Genomic DNA, 16,892 nt, shown 5'->3' with positions numbered 1-16,892 from the left:
CTAGGGTTGGGGCTAGGGTTAGGGTTAGGGTTGGGGTTAGGGCTAGGGCTGGGGCTAGGGTTGGGGCTAGGGTTGGGGTTAGGGTTGGGGTTAGGGTTAGGGTTAGGGTTAGAGGGAGGGTTAGGGCTAGGGTTAGGGTTAGGGTTGGGGCTAGGGTTAGGGTTGAGGCTAGGGTTAGGGCTAGGGTTGGGGCTAGGGTTGGGGCTAGGGTTGGGGCTAGGGTTGGGGTTAGGGTTGGGGTTAGGGTTGGGGCTAGGGTTGGGGCTAGGGTTGGGGCTAGGGTTGGGGCTAGGGTTGGGGTTAGGGCTAGGGTTAGAGGGAGGGTTAGGGCTAGGGTTGGGGCTAGGGTTAGGGTTGGGGCTAGGGTTGGGGCTAGGGTTAGGGTTGGGGCTAGGGTTAGGGCTAGGGTTAGAGAAGGAGGAGCAGGAGGAGCAGCAGCTGGGGTCTGAGGAGGCGCGGAGCAAAGGTAAGTATACTTTCTGTTCCATTTCCTTTTTTGAGGGTTAGGGTTAGGGTTAGGGGTTAGGGTTGGAGGGAGGGTTGGGTTAGGGGTTAGGGATAGAGGGAGGGTTAGGGTCAAGGTTAGCAGGGGGAGCAGGGGGAGAGAGCAGGTGGCTCAGGGTTAGGGTTAGGGTTGGAGGTTAGAGGGAGGGTTAGGGTTAGGGGTTAAGGGTTAGGGAGGGTTAGGGTCCAGGTTAGCAGCTGTTTGAGGGTGCAGGGGGAGAGAGCAGGTGGGTTAGGGTTAGGGTTAGACGGCCTCCACTCACATGGCAGGACTGGAGGTTTGAGATCAGCGTGGGGTCGTCAAAGCCTTCGTCCTTCTCCTGCTCCGTAGCCGCCATGTTGTGTCTTCAACGAGAGATGTTTTCGAGGGACATTTCAAAAATAAAAGGGTACATTTTGGTTTCCTTAAATCAGCATGTTCTTTCTGGGATACAACACAATGACGCACAAAACCTTTGTGTCAGAGGCAGGAAGGGTTGTGACAGGGCCGCCTGTGGACGCCGACCTACCCATAGGCAACCCCGGCTACGGTGCACTTCTTGAACTGCATCACGTTGCAGGTCAGCGTACCCGTTTTATCAGAGAAGATGTATTTAACCTGCAAAACACGTTATGGTATTTAAAAAGGGGTCCTGCCTCATCCCCTAAACCGCTGCCGGCAGGCTCAACTGAAAACCACCAGATCAGAAGGACAAGAACATGGAACAGATGTTTTGTCTTCAATATATAATCTATATATAATCTATAAATAATATATACGACCATGTACGTACTTGTCCGAGCTCCTCGTTGAGGTTGGAGGTCCGGGCCACAGCAGACGTATCCGTGGCCTCGTGGTGCATATCCACGTCCTGCAGGCACAGAAGGGTTAGTTATGATTGGGTACTTCATATTAACACTCCTTCACTAGGACCATAACTACCGCCGTTATACTATTAAAGTACACCTTTAGTTCGCTTTTCAAGATGGGAAAAGGACAGTCGAAAGGGATATACCCGGACATTCGGATTTAACAATGATAAACTATCAAACTATGGGTCAGGCAAAAGTTTCAAATATATATACAGTATATATATACGGTGTGCATTATTATAAATTGCATTCAACATTATATACTTGGAACAGAAATTGAGGAGCTATTTAGTCATGAAACAATGGCATACGTGTAGCCAATACTTGACTTCAGCATAATGATTAACGCTTCTGCTATAATTGACCTAAATTTAAATGATCCATTTGTTTTTATAAAATTGTTGCTTAAATATTTGCATTAAAACTAAAGTCACTTTTTTGTCTAACTGCAGTGTGTGGTCGTGACTGCATGTATGTGTGTGTGTGTGTGTGTGTAAACGCATGCGTGTGCTCACGTGAATACATGTGTTCTTGCATGTGGGCCTGTGTGTGTGTGTGAATGCCTGTGTGTGTGTGCATGTGTGTCCAGCTCACCCAGTTGATGAAGTAGGCCTGGACGAACTTGATGACCTCCAGGGTGACCAGGAGACTGATGGGGATGAGGTTGTTGAACAGGATGATGAACGTTAAGAAGTTCAGCCCAAAGTTGGCCGCACTGCCGTCTGCACCCACACACAGAGATTTGTATTTTTTTTACATGTTTAATTTAGAAAATAAGACGGGTTGTCCTTTTGGGTCGAAATAAGGTGTTTCTACAAACCCACAATCACATCATTACCTGCTCACTACTAAGAATACTAATGCAAGGACCTGGGGACTACTGTACTCTACTGTACTGTTAGGACCTGGGGACTACTGTACTGTACTGTTAGGACCTGGGGACTACTGTACTGTACTGTACTGTAAGGACCTGGGGACTACTGTACTGTACTGTTAGGACCTGGGGACTACTGTACTGTACTGTACTTTAAGGACCTGGGGACTACTGTACTGTACTGTACTTTAAGGACCTGGGGACTACTGTACTGTACTGTACTGTAAGGACCTGGGGACTACTGTACTGTACTGTACTGTTAGGACCTGGGGACTACTGTACTGTACTGTACTGTAAGGACCTGGGGACTACTGTACTGTACTGTAAGGACCTGGGGACTACTGTACTGTACTGTACTGTTAGGACCTGGGGACTACTGTACTGTACTGTACTGCAAGGACCTGGGGACTACTGTACTGTACTGTAAGGACCTGGGGACTACTGTACTGTACTGTACTCTACTGTACTGTACTGTAAGGACCTGGGGACTACTGTACTGTACTGTACTGTTAGGACCTGGGGACTCTACTGTACTGTACTGCAAGGACCTGGGGACTACTGTACTGTACTGTACTGTTAGGACCTGGGGACTACTGTACTGTACTGCAAGGACCTGGAGACTACTGTACTGTACTGCAAGGACCTGGGGACTACTGTACTGTACTGTACTGTAAGGACCTGGGGACTACTGTACTGTACTGTACTGTAAGGACCTGGGGACTACTGTACTGTACTGTACTGTACTGTAAGGACCTGGTGACTCTACTGTACTGTACTGTAAGGACCTGGGGACTACTGTACTGTACTGTAAGGACCTGGGGACTCTACTGTACTGTACTGTACTGTAAGGACCTGGGGACTACTGTACTGTACTGTAAGGACCTGGGGACTACTGTACTGTACTGTACTGTAAGGACCTGGGGACTCTACTGTACTGTAAGGACCTGGGGACTACTGTACTGTACTGTACTGTAAGGACCTGGGGACTACTGTACTGTACTGTACTGTAAGGACCTGGAGACTACTGTACTGTACTGTAAGGACCTGGGGACTACTGTACTGTACTGTACTGTAAGGACCTGGGGACTACTGTACTGTACTGTACTGTTAGGACCTGGGGACTACTGTACTGTACTGTAAGGACCTGGAGACTACTGTACTGTACTGTAAGGACCTGGAGACTACTGTACTGTACTGTACTCTACTGTACTGTACTGTAAGGACCTGGGGACTACTGTACTGTACTGTACTGTTAGGACCTGGGGACTCTACTGTACTGTACTGTACTGCAAGGACCTGGGGACTACTGTACTGTACTGTAAGGACCTGGGGACTACTGTACTGTACTGTACTGTAAGGACCTGGGGACTACTGTACTGTACTGTAAGGACCTGGGGACTACTGTACTGTACTGTAAGGACCTGGGGACTACTGTACTCTACTGTACTGTAAGGACCTGGGGACTACTGTACTGTACTGTAAGGACCTGGAGACTACTGTACTGTACTGTAAGGACTTGGGGACTACTGTACTGTACTGTAAGGACCTGGGGACTACTGTACTGTACTGTACTGTTAGGACCTGGGGACTACTGTACTGTACTGTACTGTAAGGACCTGGGGACTACTGTACTGTACTGTACTGTAAGGACCTGGGGACTACTGTACTGTACTGTACTGTAAGGACCTGGGGACTACTGTACTGTACTGTACTGTAAGGACCTGGGGACTACTGTACTGTACTGTACTGTTAGGACCTGGGGACTCTACTGTACTGTACTGTACTGTAAGGACCTGGGGACTACTGTACTGTACTGTACTGTAAGGACCTGGGGACTACTGTACTGTACTGTACTGTAAGGACCTGGGGACTACTGTACTGTACTGTACTGTTAGGACCTGGGGACTCTACTGTACTGTACTGTACTGTAAGGACCTGGGGACTCTACTGTACTGTACTGTAAGGACCTGGGGACTACTGTACTGTACTGTAAGGACTTGGGGACTACTGTACTGTACTGTAAGGACTTGGGGACTACTGTACTGTACTGTAAGGACTTGGGGACTACTGTACTGTACTGTAAGGACCTGGGGACTACTGTACTGTACTGTACTGTAAGGACCTGGGGACTACTGTACTGTACTGTACTGTAAGGACCTGGGGACTACTGTACTGTACTGTACTGTAAGGACCTGGGGACTACTGTACTGTACTGTAAGGACCTGGGGACTACTGTACTGTACTGTAAGGACCTGGGGACTACTGTACTGTACTGTAAGGACCTGGGGACTACTGTACTGTACTGTAAGGACCTGGGGACTACTGTACTCTACTGTACTGTACTGTAAGGACCACTGTACTGTACTGTACTGTACTGTACTGTTAGGACCTGGGGACTACTGTACTGTACTGTACTGTAAGGACCTGGGGACTACTGTACTGTACTGTACTGTAAGGACCTGGGGACTACTGTACTGTACTGTAAGGACCTGGGGACTACTGTACTGTACTGTAAGGACCTGGAGACTCTACTGTACTGTAAGGACCTGGGGACTACTGTACTGTACTGTACTGTAAGGACCACTGTACTATACTGTACTGTACTGTACTGTTAGGACCTGGGGACTACTGTACTGTACTGTACTGTAAGGACCTGGGGACTACTGTACTGTACTGTACTGTACGGACCTGGGGACTACTGTACTGTACTGTACTGTAAGGACCACTGTACTATACTGTACTGTACTGTACTGTTAGGACCTGGGGACTACTGTACTGTACTGTACTGTAAGGACCTGGGGACTACTGTACTGTACTGTACTGTAAGGACCTGGGGACTACTGTACTGTACTGTACTGTAAGGACCTGGGGACTACTGTACTGTACTGTACTGTAAGGACCTGGGGACTACTGTACTGTACTGTAAGGACCTGGGGACTACTGTACTGTACTGTAAGGACCTGGGGACTACTGTACTGTACTGTAAGGACCTGGGGACTACTGTACTGTACTGTAAGGACCTGGGGACTACTGTACTCTACTGTACTGTAAGGACCTGGGGACTACTGTACTGTACTGTAAGGACCTGGAGACTACTGTACTGTACTGTAAGGACTTGGGGACTACTGTACTGTACTGTAAGGACCTGGGGACTACTGTACTGTACTGTACTGTTAGGACCTGGGGACTACTGTACTGTACTGTACTGTAAGGACCTGGGGACTACTGTACTGTACTGTACTGTAAGGACCTGGGGACTACTGTACTGTACTGTACTGTAAGGACCTGGGGACTACTGTACTGTACTGTACTGTTAGGACCTGGGGACTCTACTGTACTGTACTGTACTGTAAGGACCTGGGGACTACTGTACTGTACTGTACTGTAAGGACCTGGGGACTACTGTACTGTACTGTACTGTAAGGACCTGGGGACTACTGTACTGTACTGTACTGTTAGGACCTGGGGACTCTACTGTACTGTACTGTACTGTAAGGACCTGGGGACTCTACTGTACTGTACTGTAAGGACCTGGGGACTACTGTACTGTACTGTAAGGACTTGGGGACTACTGTACTGTACTGTAAGGACTTGGGGACTACTGTACTGTACTGTAAGGACCTGGGGACTACTGTACTGTACTGTAAGGACCTGGGGACTACTGTACTGTACTGTACTGTAAGGACCTGGGGACTACTGTACTGTACTGTACTGTAAGGACCTGGGGACTACTGTACTGTACTGTACTGTAAGGACCTGGGGACTACTGTACTGTACTGTACTGTACGGACCTGGGGACTCTACTGTACTGTACTGTACTGTAAGGACCTGGGGACTACTGTACTGTACTGTACTGTAAGGACCTGGGGACTACTGTACTGTACTGTACTGTTAGGACCTGGGGACTCTACTGTACTGTACTGTACTGTAAGGACCTGGGGACTACTGTACTGTACTGTACTGTAAGGACCTGGGGACTACTGTACTGTACTGTACTGTAAGGACCTGGGGACTCTACTGTACTGTACTGTACTGTAAGGACCTGGGGACTACTGTACTGTACTGTAAGGACCTGGGGACTACTGTACTGTACTGTACTGTAAGGACCTGGAGACTACTGTACTGTACTGTACTGTTAGGACCTGGGGACTACTCTACTGTACTGTACTGTACTGTAAGGACCTGGGGACTCTACTGTACTGTACTGTACTTTAAGGACCTGGGGACTACTGTACTGTACTGTTAGGACCTGGGGACTCTACTGTACTGTACTGTACTTTAAGGACCTGGGGACTACTGTACTCTACTGTACTGTACCTGGAGCTGTTAACACACCAGGGCCGAGAAATGCAAAACAAAAAGTCACATCATGGATAATGGCATTTAGGTTGAACCCTGAATATACACTGTAAAAAAAAAATCAGGATAGTCTCTTAAAAATACCTCATCATCACCAAACAGATATTTTCCATTAAACTATTTTTCAGATTCAGAAAATCTTCTTTGACGTGGCTCAACACACAAACAGGACAATCTACTGATCATTTGGTGTCACTACTAGTGCTTGAATAGCCTAGGGTGTTTCAAATGGAAGACCCCCGAGGCATATTTCTATTTCTGCAAAAACTATTTCTATTTCTGCCAAGTTTCCTTGTGCTGCTCTTTCACCCTGGGTAAGGAATCACTGGTTATCTAAAGAGTCAGTCGGTCAGTGTAAAGTCACTTAAGAGAGCGTATATCCAAGTTTAGTATATGCTAAAACGTGAACCTCCTAAGATGGAGCAAATTAATTGGTTTGCTATCTCTGGATAGTGGGCAACATCCCATGACTGAGATCTCAACAAGACTCGTCACGTTAATAAAAACAATTATTGTTTGATATTAGATATTAAGTGTCAAGTCTAGGCCTGGGCGACATGGCTGAAAGACATATCATGATATAACTTGATCACATTGATCGATATCTATAACTATTGATAATTTTAATGACATAAAAAGACTAGGAATTACCGTGCTGGATTTAAACACTTCTGTTCAACACTTAATACGACCTTCCACTGTTCTTCATCGATAAATACTCCACCGTCGATACAACGATGAAAAACACTCAAATATTGTAAATAAGTATGGAACCGTGTTTGTGTAACAAACCCAGCTGCTAGATTCGGTGGTCCAGTCTCTTATCGATACATATTGAACATGTTTTATATTGATATTGATCAAAAGTCTATCACAATACGATAATTTATTGTTTTATTGCCCAGGCCTAGTCAAGTCCCCCCAGACAGTGGCATCTGCTCTGTGCCTGGACGTGGACCCCTGCTGGAGGACTCACAGTTGAGGTCCATGTACCAGGCGTGGTCTCCGGTGACGCCCTTCCACAGCGCCTGGCCGGCGGCGCAGCCCAGCGAGATGAGCAGCAGGCAGCCCACCAGGAACAGGATGAGCCGGTTGGTGAGGCGCTCCATGCTGGACAGCTTCAGCGGCGGCCGCGTGGAGTTCTGCATGAGCTTGGTGTCGTGGCCCGTGTACACCACCAGGCCGTGCACCCACTGGGTGTTCCGCAAGCGGGCGCCGCGCAGCACCACCTGGTCCGAGGCCACCGGCTCTGGACTGTGTGGGGGGGGGGGGGATCGGGCCACTGGTAACAGACTCAATTCAAGCAGCAGTTCTGTGAGCAACAGTGAATTTTATCTGGAAAGCTCAAGACGAGTTGTTTAGGTCAGACCAGTCCAGCCTGATTGGTTCCACCTCGTTTCCTTTGGACGCTGCCGTTAAGACAAAGGTATGCTGCTGTTGTTGCCAAATGTCTTGGCGACTTGCGTTTCATTTTTAAGTACCCTATTGTATTGTGCATTTTGTGCAAATGTTTGGTATGGTCTGTTCACTCGGAACAGAACAGCCAACGACATGTTCCCTTCAGGAAGTGGCTGATGACCAGAGCGATAAGATAAGACTTGTTTTTGTGATTGTTAACGTGAGGTTTCTCTTAGGCACGTTCTCTGTCCATTTCCCAACATCTAGACAGAAAGTTCATCTAGACAGAAAGTTCATCTAGACAGAAAGTTCATCTAGACAGAAAGTTCAAATGTAAGTGCTTGTTTCAATGAACATCTTTACTGTACTTTATCTTCACTGTATTGTTGTTAAGTGGCTTTGGATAAAGGCGTCTGCTGAACGCCCTGAATGTAAATGTAGAGGGTCTCACCAGTGCCCCTCCAACTGTATCCGTCCCACAAAGTCGTAGAGATGTCGGTTGGGGCCCTCACACTCCAGCTGGCCCCAGAGCTCCGACAGACCCTCTGGGTCCTTCAGCTGGGCTGTGGCCTGCAGGCCCTGTCAACGCAGCGGTGTGTGATCACACAGACGAGCACTCATGGTTCATGTGTTCATGTGTTGACTCGTGCAGCACACGCATCTCATTCAAAGAATGAAGTACAGCTTCAGCATGTAGAAATGCTGCAGGAACGCAGCCATGGTGATTTACTGTGTGCAGTAATACCATGACCAAAACACTGCATTAAAAGCTGACTCGAGCAGTACTAGGGTTAACTGTCCACGAAGATGACCATTGATACGCTCTTTATACCGTGCGTGATGGCCTGGATTACAGTAGGTGGTTTGCCGTCACGAGACATCCATGTGAGGGAAGTGAAATACATTGAAAAATATATTTTAATCTGTATTGTTAATGATGTGTGTTCACGTCGGTAGGTGAGAGAGGCGTTGGTGGGCAGCCCGGGGCATTATTTCATACGAGCTGAGCTGAGGCCAAATCGACGAGAACTGATTCGTTGGGATAAATGGGATCTTGGGTCCTATTATCCAATTTGATCATTTTGGAATCAACATTTAAACAGTGCACTTTAATTGATGCGTAGTGAATGGGACTTATGGTTTGTGCTTGTGTTACATTATCTAAATTACACAGATAGCCATTCAATTACTTCGACTGGTCATGTGATGTTATTTCAGAATCAATTCTGTACAGTGGAATTTCATCACAACGAATGCCCTTGTGGACATCATGATGCAATCATTCAGCAGATAAGCACTTCTTAATTTAAGTTAAAAAAAAGTAAAAACTAATTCCACCTCCTCATCCCAGGGGGAAAAGGAGGGACCCTAAAGGACTGTGGAATATGAGATTCAGTTTCTACCGGTTTTGTATTGAGATATTAATCTGGAACCAACTCCAACAAATGCAGCGTGGCACCAAAACAGTCAGTCAGGCAATCAGCAAACACCAGCGAGTGACTGGGGGAATAGCCCACTGGGCACGGCCTACAACCAACACCGCCAACGCTGCCCTCCTCATGAGTGAAGCACAATTCTATTCTAATTCTATTCGCAAATAACAACAAACTAGAGGAAAGGAAGAAGACAGAACCACAGACAGGGACGGCCTCTTGCCTGTCGGATCTTGAGGTTGGTCTCTCCGTCCAGGTTGGACGTCTCGATGTAGCACATGGCGTGAGGCTCGCTGTGGACACAAGAGCGCCGGGAGGTTAGCGGTACAAAGGGAACCCGGGCAGCGGCCACCTGGCGTAGCAGAGCGTGGAGAAGGGGAAAGGACGAGGGGCGGGACCGGGCCGACACGCATGGAAGGTGCGTTATGCACACACACACACACACACAGTTCACCGTCCACCACTGGGATGGCACTGGGACGCACACACACACAGTTCACCGTCCACCACTGGGATGGCACTGGCTCAATAAACCGGGAAGCATGAAAAATAAATTGGGTGTGTGTTGGAAAATCCTTAAATACATTAGGACTTAATTCAAAAGAGAAAATAGCTTTTTAAAATGTAGAAATTGATGGACAACTCATAACATTTAGCAGACAACTTTCATCCAAAGCGACTTACAATAAGTACATTTGTCACAAGAAAGTGAAATGAAAGTGAATCATTAGCTCGGTACACACACACGCACACGTGCACACACACACACACACACACACACACACACACACACACACACACACACACACACACACACACACACACACACACACACACACACACACACACACACACACACACACACACACACACACACACACACGGCCCTGACCTGGACGACAGCAGGACGAGGTCGGCTGGAAGGGGGTCGCCGTCGGCAGCTCTGACGATGTCCCCCACCGTGACCTACGGTGAACATCACAGCAGGGGGGTGAGGAGGAGGGGCAGGGGCCAGATCCAGAGACAACAGGAGGGCAGAGAGAGGGACAGCCCAGCCCTGATTGGGCTAGGGTTAGGGACAGCCCAGCCCTGATTGGGTCAGGGTTAGGGACAGCCCAGCCCTGATTGGGTCAGGGTTAGGGACAGCCTAGCCCTGATTGGGTTAGGGTTAGGGACAGCCCAGCACTGATTGGGTCAGGGTTAGGGACAGCCTAGCCCTGATTGGGTTAGGGTTAGGGGCTGCTGTGTGCCCGTGGGCCACACATTGACGCACCTAGCCCTAAGCTTCCCGATGCCCAATCAAGGGCAGGACATCCCTTTTTAATCCGGACAATATATGAACTCTGGTGAATTGTTGAACTGTTGTAACTACTGCTCTGCTGTTTCTAAAATGTTGTATTACCGTTCATAGAAAAAAACGGGACTTTCAGCGGCACTACCATATACGAGCAGGACGTCCTCGTGAATAGTGCTGCCATAATGTGGAAAATATCACGCTGCTAAAGTGTGCCAAAATACCTCGTAGAAACAGGAAGCTTACCATACCCCTCTGTCCCTGAAGAAAACTGAACATAACTTTATCATAACTACGCATGCGCCGGCTGGCTATTTGTGTATATAACGCTGTGTTCAGAATCCTCTAAAGTCACTGCTTCTTCCTCTCCTTCCCTTTCTCCCCCTGCTAGCTTATTGAAGCAGCCTCCACGGAGAACTAAGCTGCAAGGACTTATCTCATCTGGTGTCTGGTTTATTGAGATAGCCCCCACGCAAGCTGCGAAAAACTGAAATATTTATCTTAGATTTTGTTTGCTTGTTTTGTTTATTGATATCTAGTTTGCTTGTTCAGTTTAGTTGTTTAATTCCTCTTTCTTTCCCTGTTTCTTTCCTCTTTCCCTACGAGGGAAAGAGGAACGCCAACACCAGAGGACTCTGCTTGGGAAACGTACCTTGGCCCACTCCACGGTCTCCCACATCCTGTTCCGGAGGACTGGAAGGTGAAAGGTCATCAGAACATATAAACAGGGTGCTGATCTCAACATGAAGAACAGAATCATTCCCTCTCTGGCCCGTGTGTTAGGTATTGCATTCATTTTATTTCACGGTGACATTAATAAATAAGTAGATGCCTTCTTATTCTCATTCCGTAGTAAATGCAATAATTGCCATAGCTCTGGGGTTTGTCATGTTGTGGGTGTTGATGGACTGGTAAGGTCAGGTCAGTGACCATAAAGAGACCAACAGAGGAATGGGGATCTTACCCCTGGTTTGTAATGGTTTAGGTGTTAATAGGGTTAGGGTTGGGGAGCTCAGGGTTAGGGTTGGGGTTAGGGTTAGAGTTAAGGTTAGGGTTAGGTAGCTTAGGTAATGTCAGGCTGCTGTGACAAGAGGAACAGTGGATCTTACCCCTGGTCTCCTTCCTGTTGACCACGTTGTCGGCTTTGTGGCGTTTCTGTAAGTCACAGCTACAGTTAGTGGTCTGTAAGTCACAGCTACAGTTAGTGGTTATTTTATATAGCGGTCTTTCTCACACTCAAGGTCGCTTTACAGAGTCAGGGTAACACAACAAAACAACAAGAAATACAACAAAACAAATAAATAAAGATTCTGTAAATAGATATAGAGAGAGTCTTAGTAGTGGTGGAAGAGGAGAAGTGTTCTTGAAACAGCAAAAAGGTGTTGAGATGAGCTTTAAAGAGAGGGAAGGAGGGACAAGGGTCACGGAGGGATTGAGGAAGGGAGCTCCAGAGTTTGGGGGCCATGGTGCTGAAAGGCCTGCCACCCAGGGTAGAAAGTCTGGTGTGGGGGACAGAGAGGAGGTTGTGGTTCTCTGATCTGAGGGAGCGGGAAGGAGTATAAGGGGTCAGAAGGTCACAGAGGTAAGGAGGAGCAAGGTCATGGAGGGCTTTGAAGGTGAGAAGTAGAATTTTGAATTCGGACCAGTAACCAGTGAAGCTGAGAAAGAATAGGGGTGATGTGAGCGGTTCGCTTGGTGTGAGTGAGTAGCCGGGCTGCTGAGTTTTGCAGTCTTTGAAGTGATTCAGAGGGGAGGCCAATGAAAAGGGAGTTGCATTAAACTAAGTGCCAGGAAATGAAGGAGTGAACTAGGGTTTGTGCGTCAGAGGTAGGAAGGAAAGGGCGAATGCGGGCTATGTGACGGAGATGGAAGAATGAGTGAGGGGTTATCAACAGACAGGAGCAGGTCATTTACGACTCGGAGGAGTGCAGTCTCTGTGCTGTGATGTGGACGAAAACCAGATAGGAAGCGCTCGAAGAGTTTATTGTCAGTGAGAAAGGAGTGAAGTTGTGAGGCAAACACTCTTTCCAGTAATTTGGCCAGGAAGGGAAGGTTGGAAATAGGCGGTAGTTGGACAGAGAAGTGGGATCGGCAATTTTAATAGCAGGGGGAAACAATACCAGAACTGAGGCTAGAGTTGACCAGTAGTGTCAAGGCTTCACAAACGGCCTTGATGCATGCCTTGAGTAAGGGGGGGGGGGGCAGGGTCGGTTTGATTTGGTGATATTTACGATGGTTAGGGAGTCAACAGGTGTGAAATGGGTCAGTTAGTTTTTTTAATTTGAATGTCATCTATCAACAACCTTTTCTTTGTTGTATCTTACCCCTCACTCAAGTCTGTAATCGGTAACAATAACAAATTTCAGATTTAATTACTTTAACAGTGTAGTAGTTAGACAAGAAAGTACCATGTGATAACAAGCAACGTAACAAAATGTAACCGCGCGTCCTAATATGTGCTGACGTACTAGAAAAGCACGTGGTTAGGGTTTAACTTTGAAGTACACTAAACAGTTTGTTGTTACACTAACTGTTAGTGTAAAGGGTTCCCCAAAGGGTCAGGGGTGTACCATGTCCTCGATGAGCTCCTTCACGGCCGCCACCAGCAGGATGACCACCAGCGGGACCAGCGTGGTCCAGCGGCCCGTCGGGGAAACATCTGGGATTTGCTGCGGAGAAGAAGGACGACGACGGATCGACGAGTTTGTTCGGATGCACACAGGCAGGAGAAGACGGCCATGTTTGAATAGAGGGGCAGCGGCCGTGTGTAAACGCGTGTGTGTCTTAAAAAGGTGCCATTCTGTCGTCGATGGAACGGTTTTAAATCAGGTAGTGGGTCGTGACAGAGCTGGCCGGGGTTGCCATGACAGCAGCGGGGGCCCCCGGAGCCTACCTGCAGCATGGCGATAACCAGGAAGAAGGAGTTGGCGGCCCTCCGGAACTGAGCGAAGAGGAACCGAGGCATGAAGGTGAATGCATTGTACTTGGCAGTGCTGCAAACGGAGGAGAGAGACACACACACACACACAGACACACACACACAGAGACGTTGTGCATTAGGACCGTTCATCTTGATCGTGAACCGTGGCCATGGGCTTGTACCCCGTTCAAAACATAAATAAATAAGAACAGAGCATCATATCTGAGCCTGCACAACACACTGCACACAATAAATGCAGTGAGTCTCAATCTCAAAAGCATTCAACTCTGACGCGTTGCCCTTCGTGCGTTGACAACCCCTTTCTCCGACACTTGCCTGACGAGGTTAGTGCAGAAGCGGCCGTGTTGGGGTCGGTTGATGAGCACCAGCCGGGCGTCGTCGGGCTCGGCCAGCGTCGCGCCGCGTGGCTCCCGTGTGCGCCGGTACCCTGATCCCACCGGAACACGGGAGGAGGAGTTCATCAGAACAACACAGACAGACGGTGACACGAGGCTCCTCGATGGCAACACGCTAACTCTCTCTCAGCTCTCTCAGTCTACTCTACGCTGAACAATGACTTGAGGCCGTCAACTGGATTAGTGTTTGTGTCTGAGGTCGTAGCAGCCCATCTGCTCTTCTATCTTCCATGTTGAATTGAGCTCAGTTGACGCAAAGCAATAAATGCTGCCCTTCAAAAGCGCCAAACAATTACACATGGGCAAGTTCATCACAGCTGTAGGGACAGTAGGGAGGACACGGCTTTAGTCAACCCAACAGTCTGAGTTAGAGCTCATGGAGTCCTGACAGGAACTTAATCCACAGATCACCTGACAGGGATTTAGTCCACAGATTACCTGACAAGTACCGACACGTGTAACCTACACAATTTACACACACCTTAGACACAACTTAAATACAGCTCCTCCCTACGGCAGCCCGGGGGAAACTACGGTGACGGTGAAAGATAATTTGCAGCAAATAAATACTGCATTTATTTCAAATGTCGCCTAGATATTTGGCATACAATACTCCTTAAGTGCACACAGCGCTTTCCACACAAAATATCAAACCAAAAAGTGTCTTTACTTTGTGGTTAACAGGTGTTCACATGGATTGGAACCGGACCACAGTTATCTTTCAGAATCCTGTTATCTGAACCCACAGCTCGTCAACTATTGACTTAACCCCCAAAAACACAAACACATGCTGAATATCTTGAGCGCAATCGAAGACCGCAATGATCAAATAAACTGAAAGCTTTAACTACAGTCCAGCTTAACACGAGTGTGACGCAGCGCACACACACTCCAGTGTTAAAACACACACACACTCCAGTGTTAAGACGCACACACACTCCAGTGTTAAGACACACACACACTCCAGTGTTAAAACACACACACACACACACACACACACACACACACACACACACACACACACACACACACACACACACACACACACACTCCAGTGCCAGTGTTAGGTTACATGGTTCTCTATAAGGTACATGGTTCTCTATAAGGTGCATGGTTCTCTATAATAGTTCTCTATAAGGTGCATGGTTCTCTATAAGGTACATGGTTCTCTATAAGGTACATGGTTCTCTATAGTAGTTCTCTATAAGGTACATGGTTCTCTATAAGGTGCATGGTTCTCTATAAGGTACATGGTTCTCTATAAGGTACATGGTTCTCTATAATAGTTCTCTATAAGATACATGGTTCTCTATAAGGTGCATGGTTCTCTATAAGGTACATGGTCCACATACCTTCCAATGGAGCTCGGAGACCGGACAGGGCTCTCTCCATCCCAGCTCTGCAGACCCCCTGAAGGGCTCCTGGTCGGGGTTAGGGTTAGGCTGGTTAACCCCAGGGGTTAGGGCTCCTGGTCGGGTTAGGGTTAGGGGGTTGACCCCAGGGTTAGGGCTTCTGGTCGGGCTAGGGTTGAACTCATCTCTTGGTGGTGAGGACTCCTCTCCTGGGGGCTTTGCTCCCTGCTGACGGCTCACTAACAGCAGAGACCCCGACTAGAAGAATACAAAGAAGGCACATCCTTGCAATTTCACGTCAGTGGATTTGCATTCCGTTATGGCATATATCTATATTTGTATCTATATCTATAAAGTACCGAGCGGTGGTCTCCAGCCCGTGGTTGGTTCTTCTTGTTATCTGTGATCTTCAGGTTGTTCGGGGGTGTTGCTGTCACTGAGCAGGGGGTCTTCAGGTTCTTCTTGTTATGTTTTACTTCCTTATCCGCCCACTTCTACTCCTTCCACCGAGGAGATCACTACCGCCACCTGCTGGTGCTTCTACTGACAGCGCGAAAGGCCTTGGATTCATGACATCGTTATTTTCATTTTCGTTTCCTTACCGATTAAATCCTGATGGTAACCTATCCTTATGTAAATCCTGATGTAAACCATGTGTTGGTAAAGTTCCACTCTTCTGTGCGTGTATCTATGTTGCTTCACTCTTATGCGCTTTATATGTTAATAAAACAGTGTATATTCTTTATCTATCAACACCAGGCTGCTGTGGTTACAGAGAGCAACTGAACCACAGAGCAGAATAGATGTCTTCCAATACAAATAAACTTGCTTTGCCTCAACCAGGGGTCAGCAACCTTTTCCATATGCAGTGCCAGTTGGACATTTTCTCGTTAATGAGTGTGCCTTAAGCAACAATATATTAAATATTAAGCTGAATTATGACACAACGACCAAAAACGTTTCCAGAAGACCTGGAATTGTATTATGTCCATGTAGTCCACAATCATACATCAACATTTTAAAGTTTTTTTTTGTTGTTATATTTGCAACATGGGCTTACAAATTATAATTACATATATCCCATCTTAAAATACTGCTTTCAGAAACTCGAAAACATATTTGCACTGTGAGAAATGTAAAAACAGACATTATATGAGAATGATGGAAACATCCACATCAATATCTTTAAGACATGTACAGCTTTGCAAAAAACCATGTGAAGGCCATGCATACAGGCCACTTGCAACAATATTTTAAATATTTTCTTCTCTATTACTCACAGGTTTAAATTGATCCCAATTCAGAACACTGGTTTCAGTAACTCATTGAAACATATATATTTGCACTGGGAGGAAATGCCCAAAACAGAACAGAAAAAAAATCGGTAGTAATGATTACGCTGCAGCATTGTAGCGGTGAAAAAAATTAATAATAATATAAAAAAATATATATATATATATATATTTTTTTTTTTCAAGTGTGCCAATGAT

At 47.1% G+C, this 16,892-nt stretch overlaps 1 protein-coding gene across 3 annotated transcripts in view; it reads right to left on the bottom strand.

Moving 5' to 3' along the window:
* The window catches only part of LOC311362546 (phospholipid-transporting ATPase IA-like), a 32,472-nt gene extending 16,312 nt beyond the window's left edge, over nucleotides 1–16,160 (bottom strand). For 2 of the 3 annotated variants that reach the window (XM_084482410.1, XM_084482412.1), the window contains exons 1-15: nucleotides 15,762–16,160; nucleotides 15,403–15,660; nucleotides 13,971–14,082; nucleotides 13,608–13,707; nucleotides 13,285–13,383; nucleotides 11,824–11,869; nucleotides 11,367–11,407; nucleotides 10,313–10,386; nucleotides 9,644–9,713; nucleotides 8,439–8,566; nucleotides 7,566–7,843; nucleotides 1,951–2,078; nucleotides 1,278–1,355; nucleotides 1,014–1,102; nucleotides 768–849 (exon numbers count right to left, since the gene is read on the bottom strand). In XM_084482410.1, coding sequence (XP_084338536.1) covers nucleotides 768–849; nucleotides 1,014–1,102; nucleotides 1,278–1,355; nucleotides 1,951–2,078; nucleotides 7,566–7,843; nucleotides 8,439–8,566; nucleotides 9,644–9,713; nucleotides 10,313–10,386; nucleotides 11,367–11,407; nucleotides 11,824–11,869; nucleotides 13,285–13,383; nucleotides 13,608–13,707; nucleotides 13,971–14,082; nucleotides 15,403–15,442 — 1,365 coding nt within the window. In that variant the 5' untranslated portion in view covers nucleotides 15,443–15,660; nucleotides 15,762–16,160. Of the gene's footprint in view, nucleotides 1–767; nucleotides 850–1,013; nucleotides 1,103–1,277; nucleotides 1,356–1,950; nucleotides 2,079–7,565; nucleotides 7,844–8,438; nucleotides 8,567–9,643; nucleotides 9,714–10,312; nucleotides 10,387–11,366; nucleotides 11,408–11,823; nucleotides 11,870–13,284; nucleotides 13,384–13,607; nucleotides 13,708–13,970; nucleotides 14,083–15,402 lie in introns of all 3 variants that reach the window. The other variant, XM_084482411.1, reaches the window with a different exon arrangement.
* Between the last annotated feature and the right edge of the window lie 732 nt (nucleotides 16,161–16,892).

The sequence above is a fragment of the Micromesistius poutassou genome (genome assembly GCF_964030765.1).
Source record: "Micromesistius poutassou genome assembly, chromosome: 17".
In the NCBI taxonomy this organism is placed as follows: Eukaryota; Metazoa; Chordata; class Actinopteri; order Gadiformes; family Gadidae; genus Micromesistius; species Micromesistius poutassou.
Note: the sequence above shows the minus strand (reverse complement) of the source record. Positions and strands in the feature narration are given on the sequence as shown.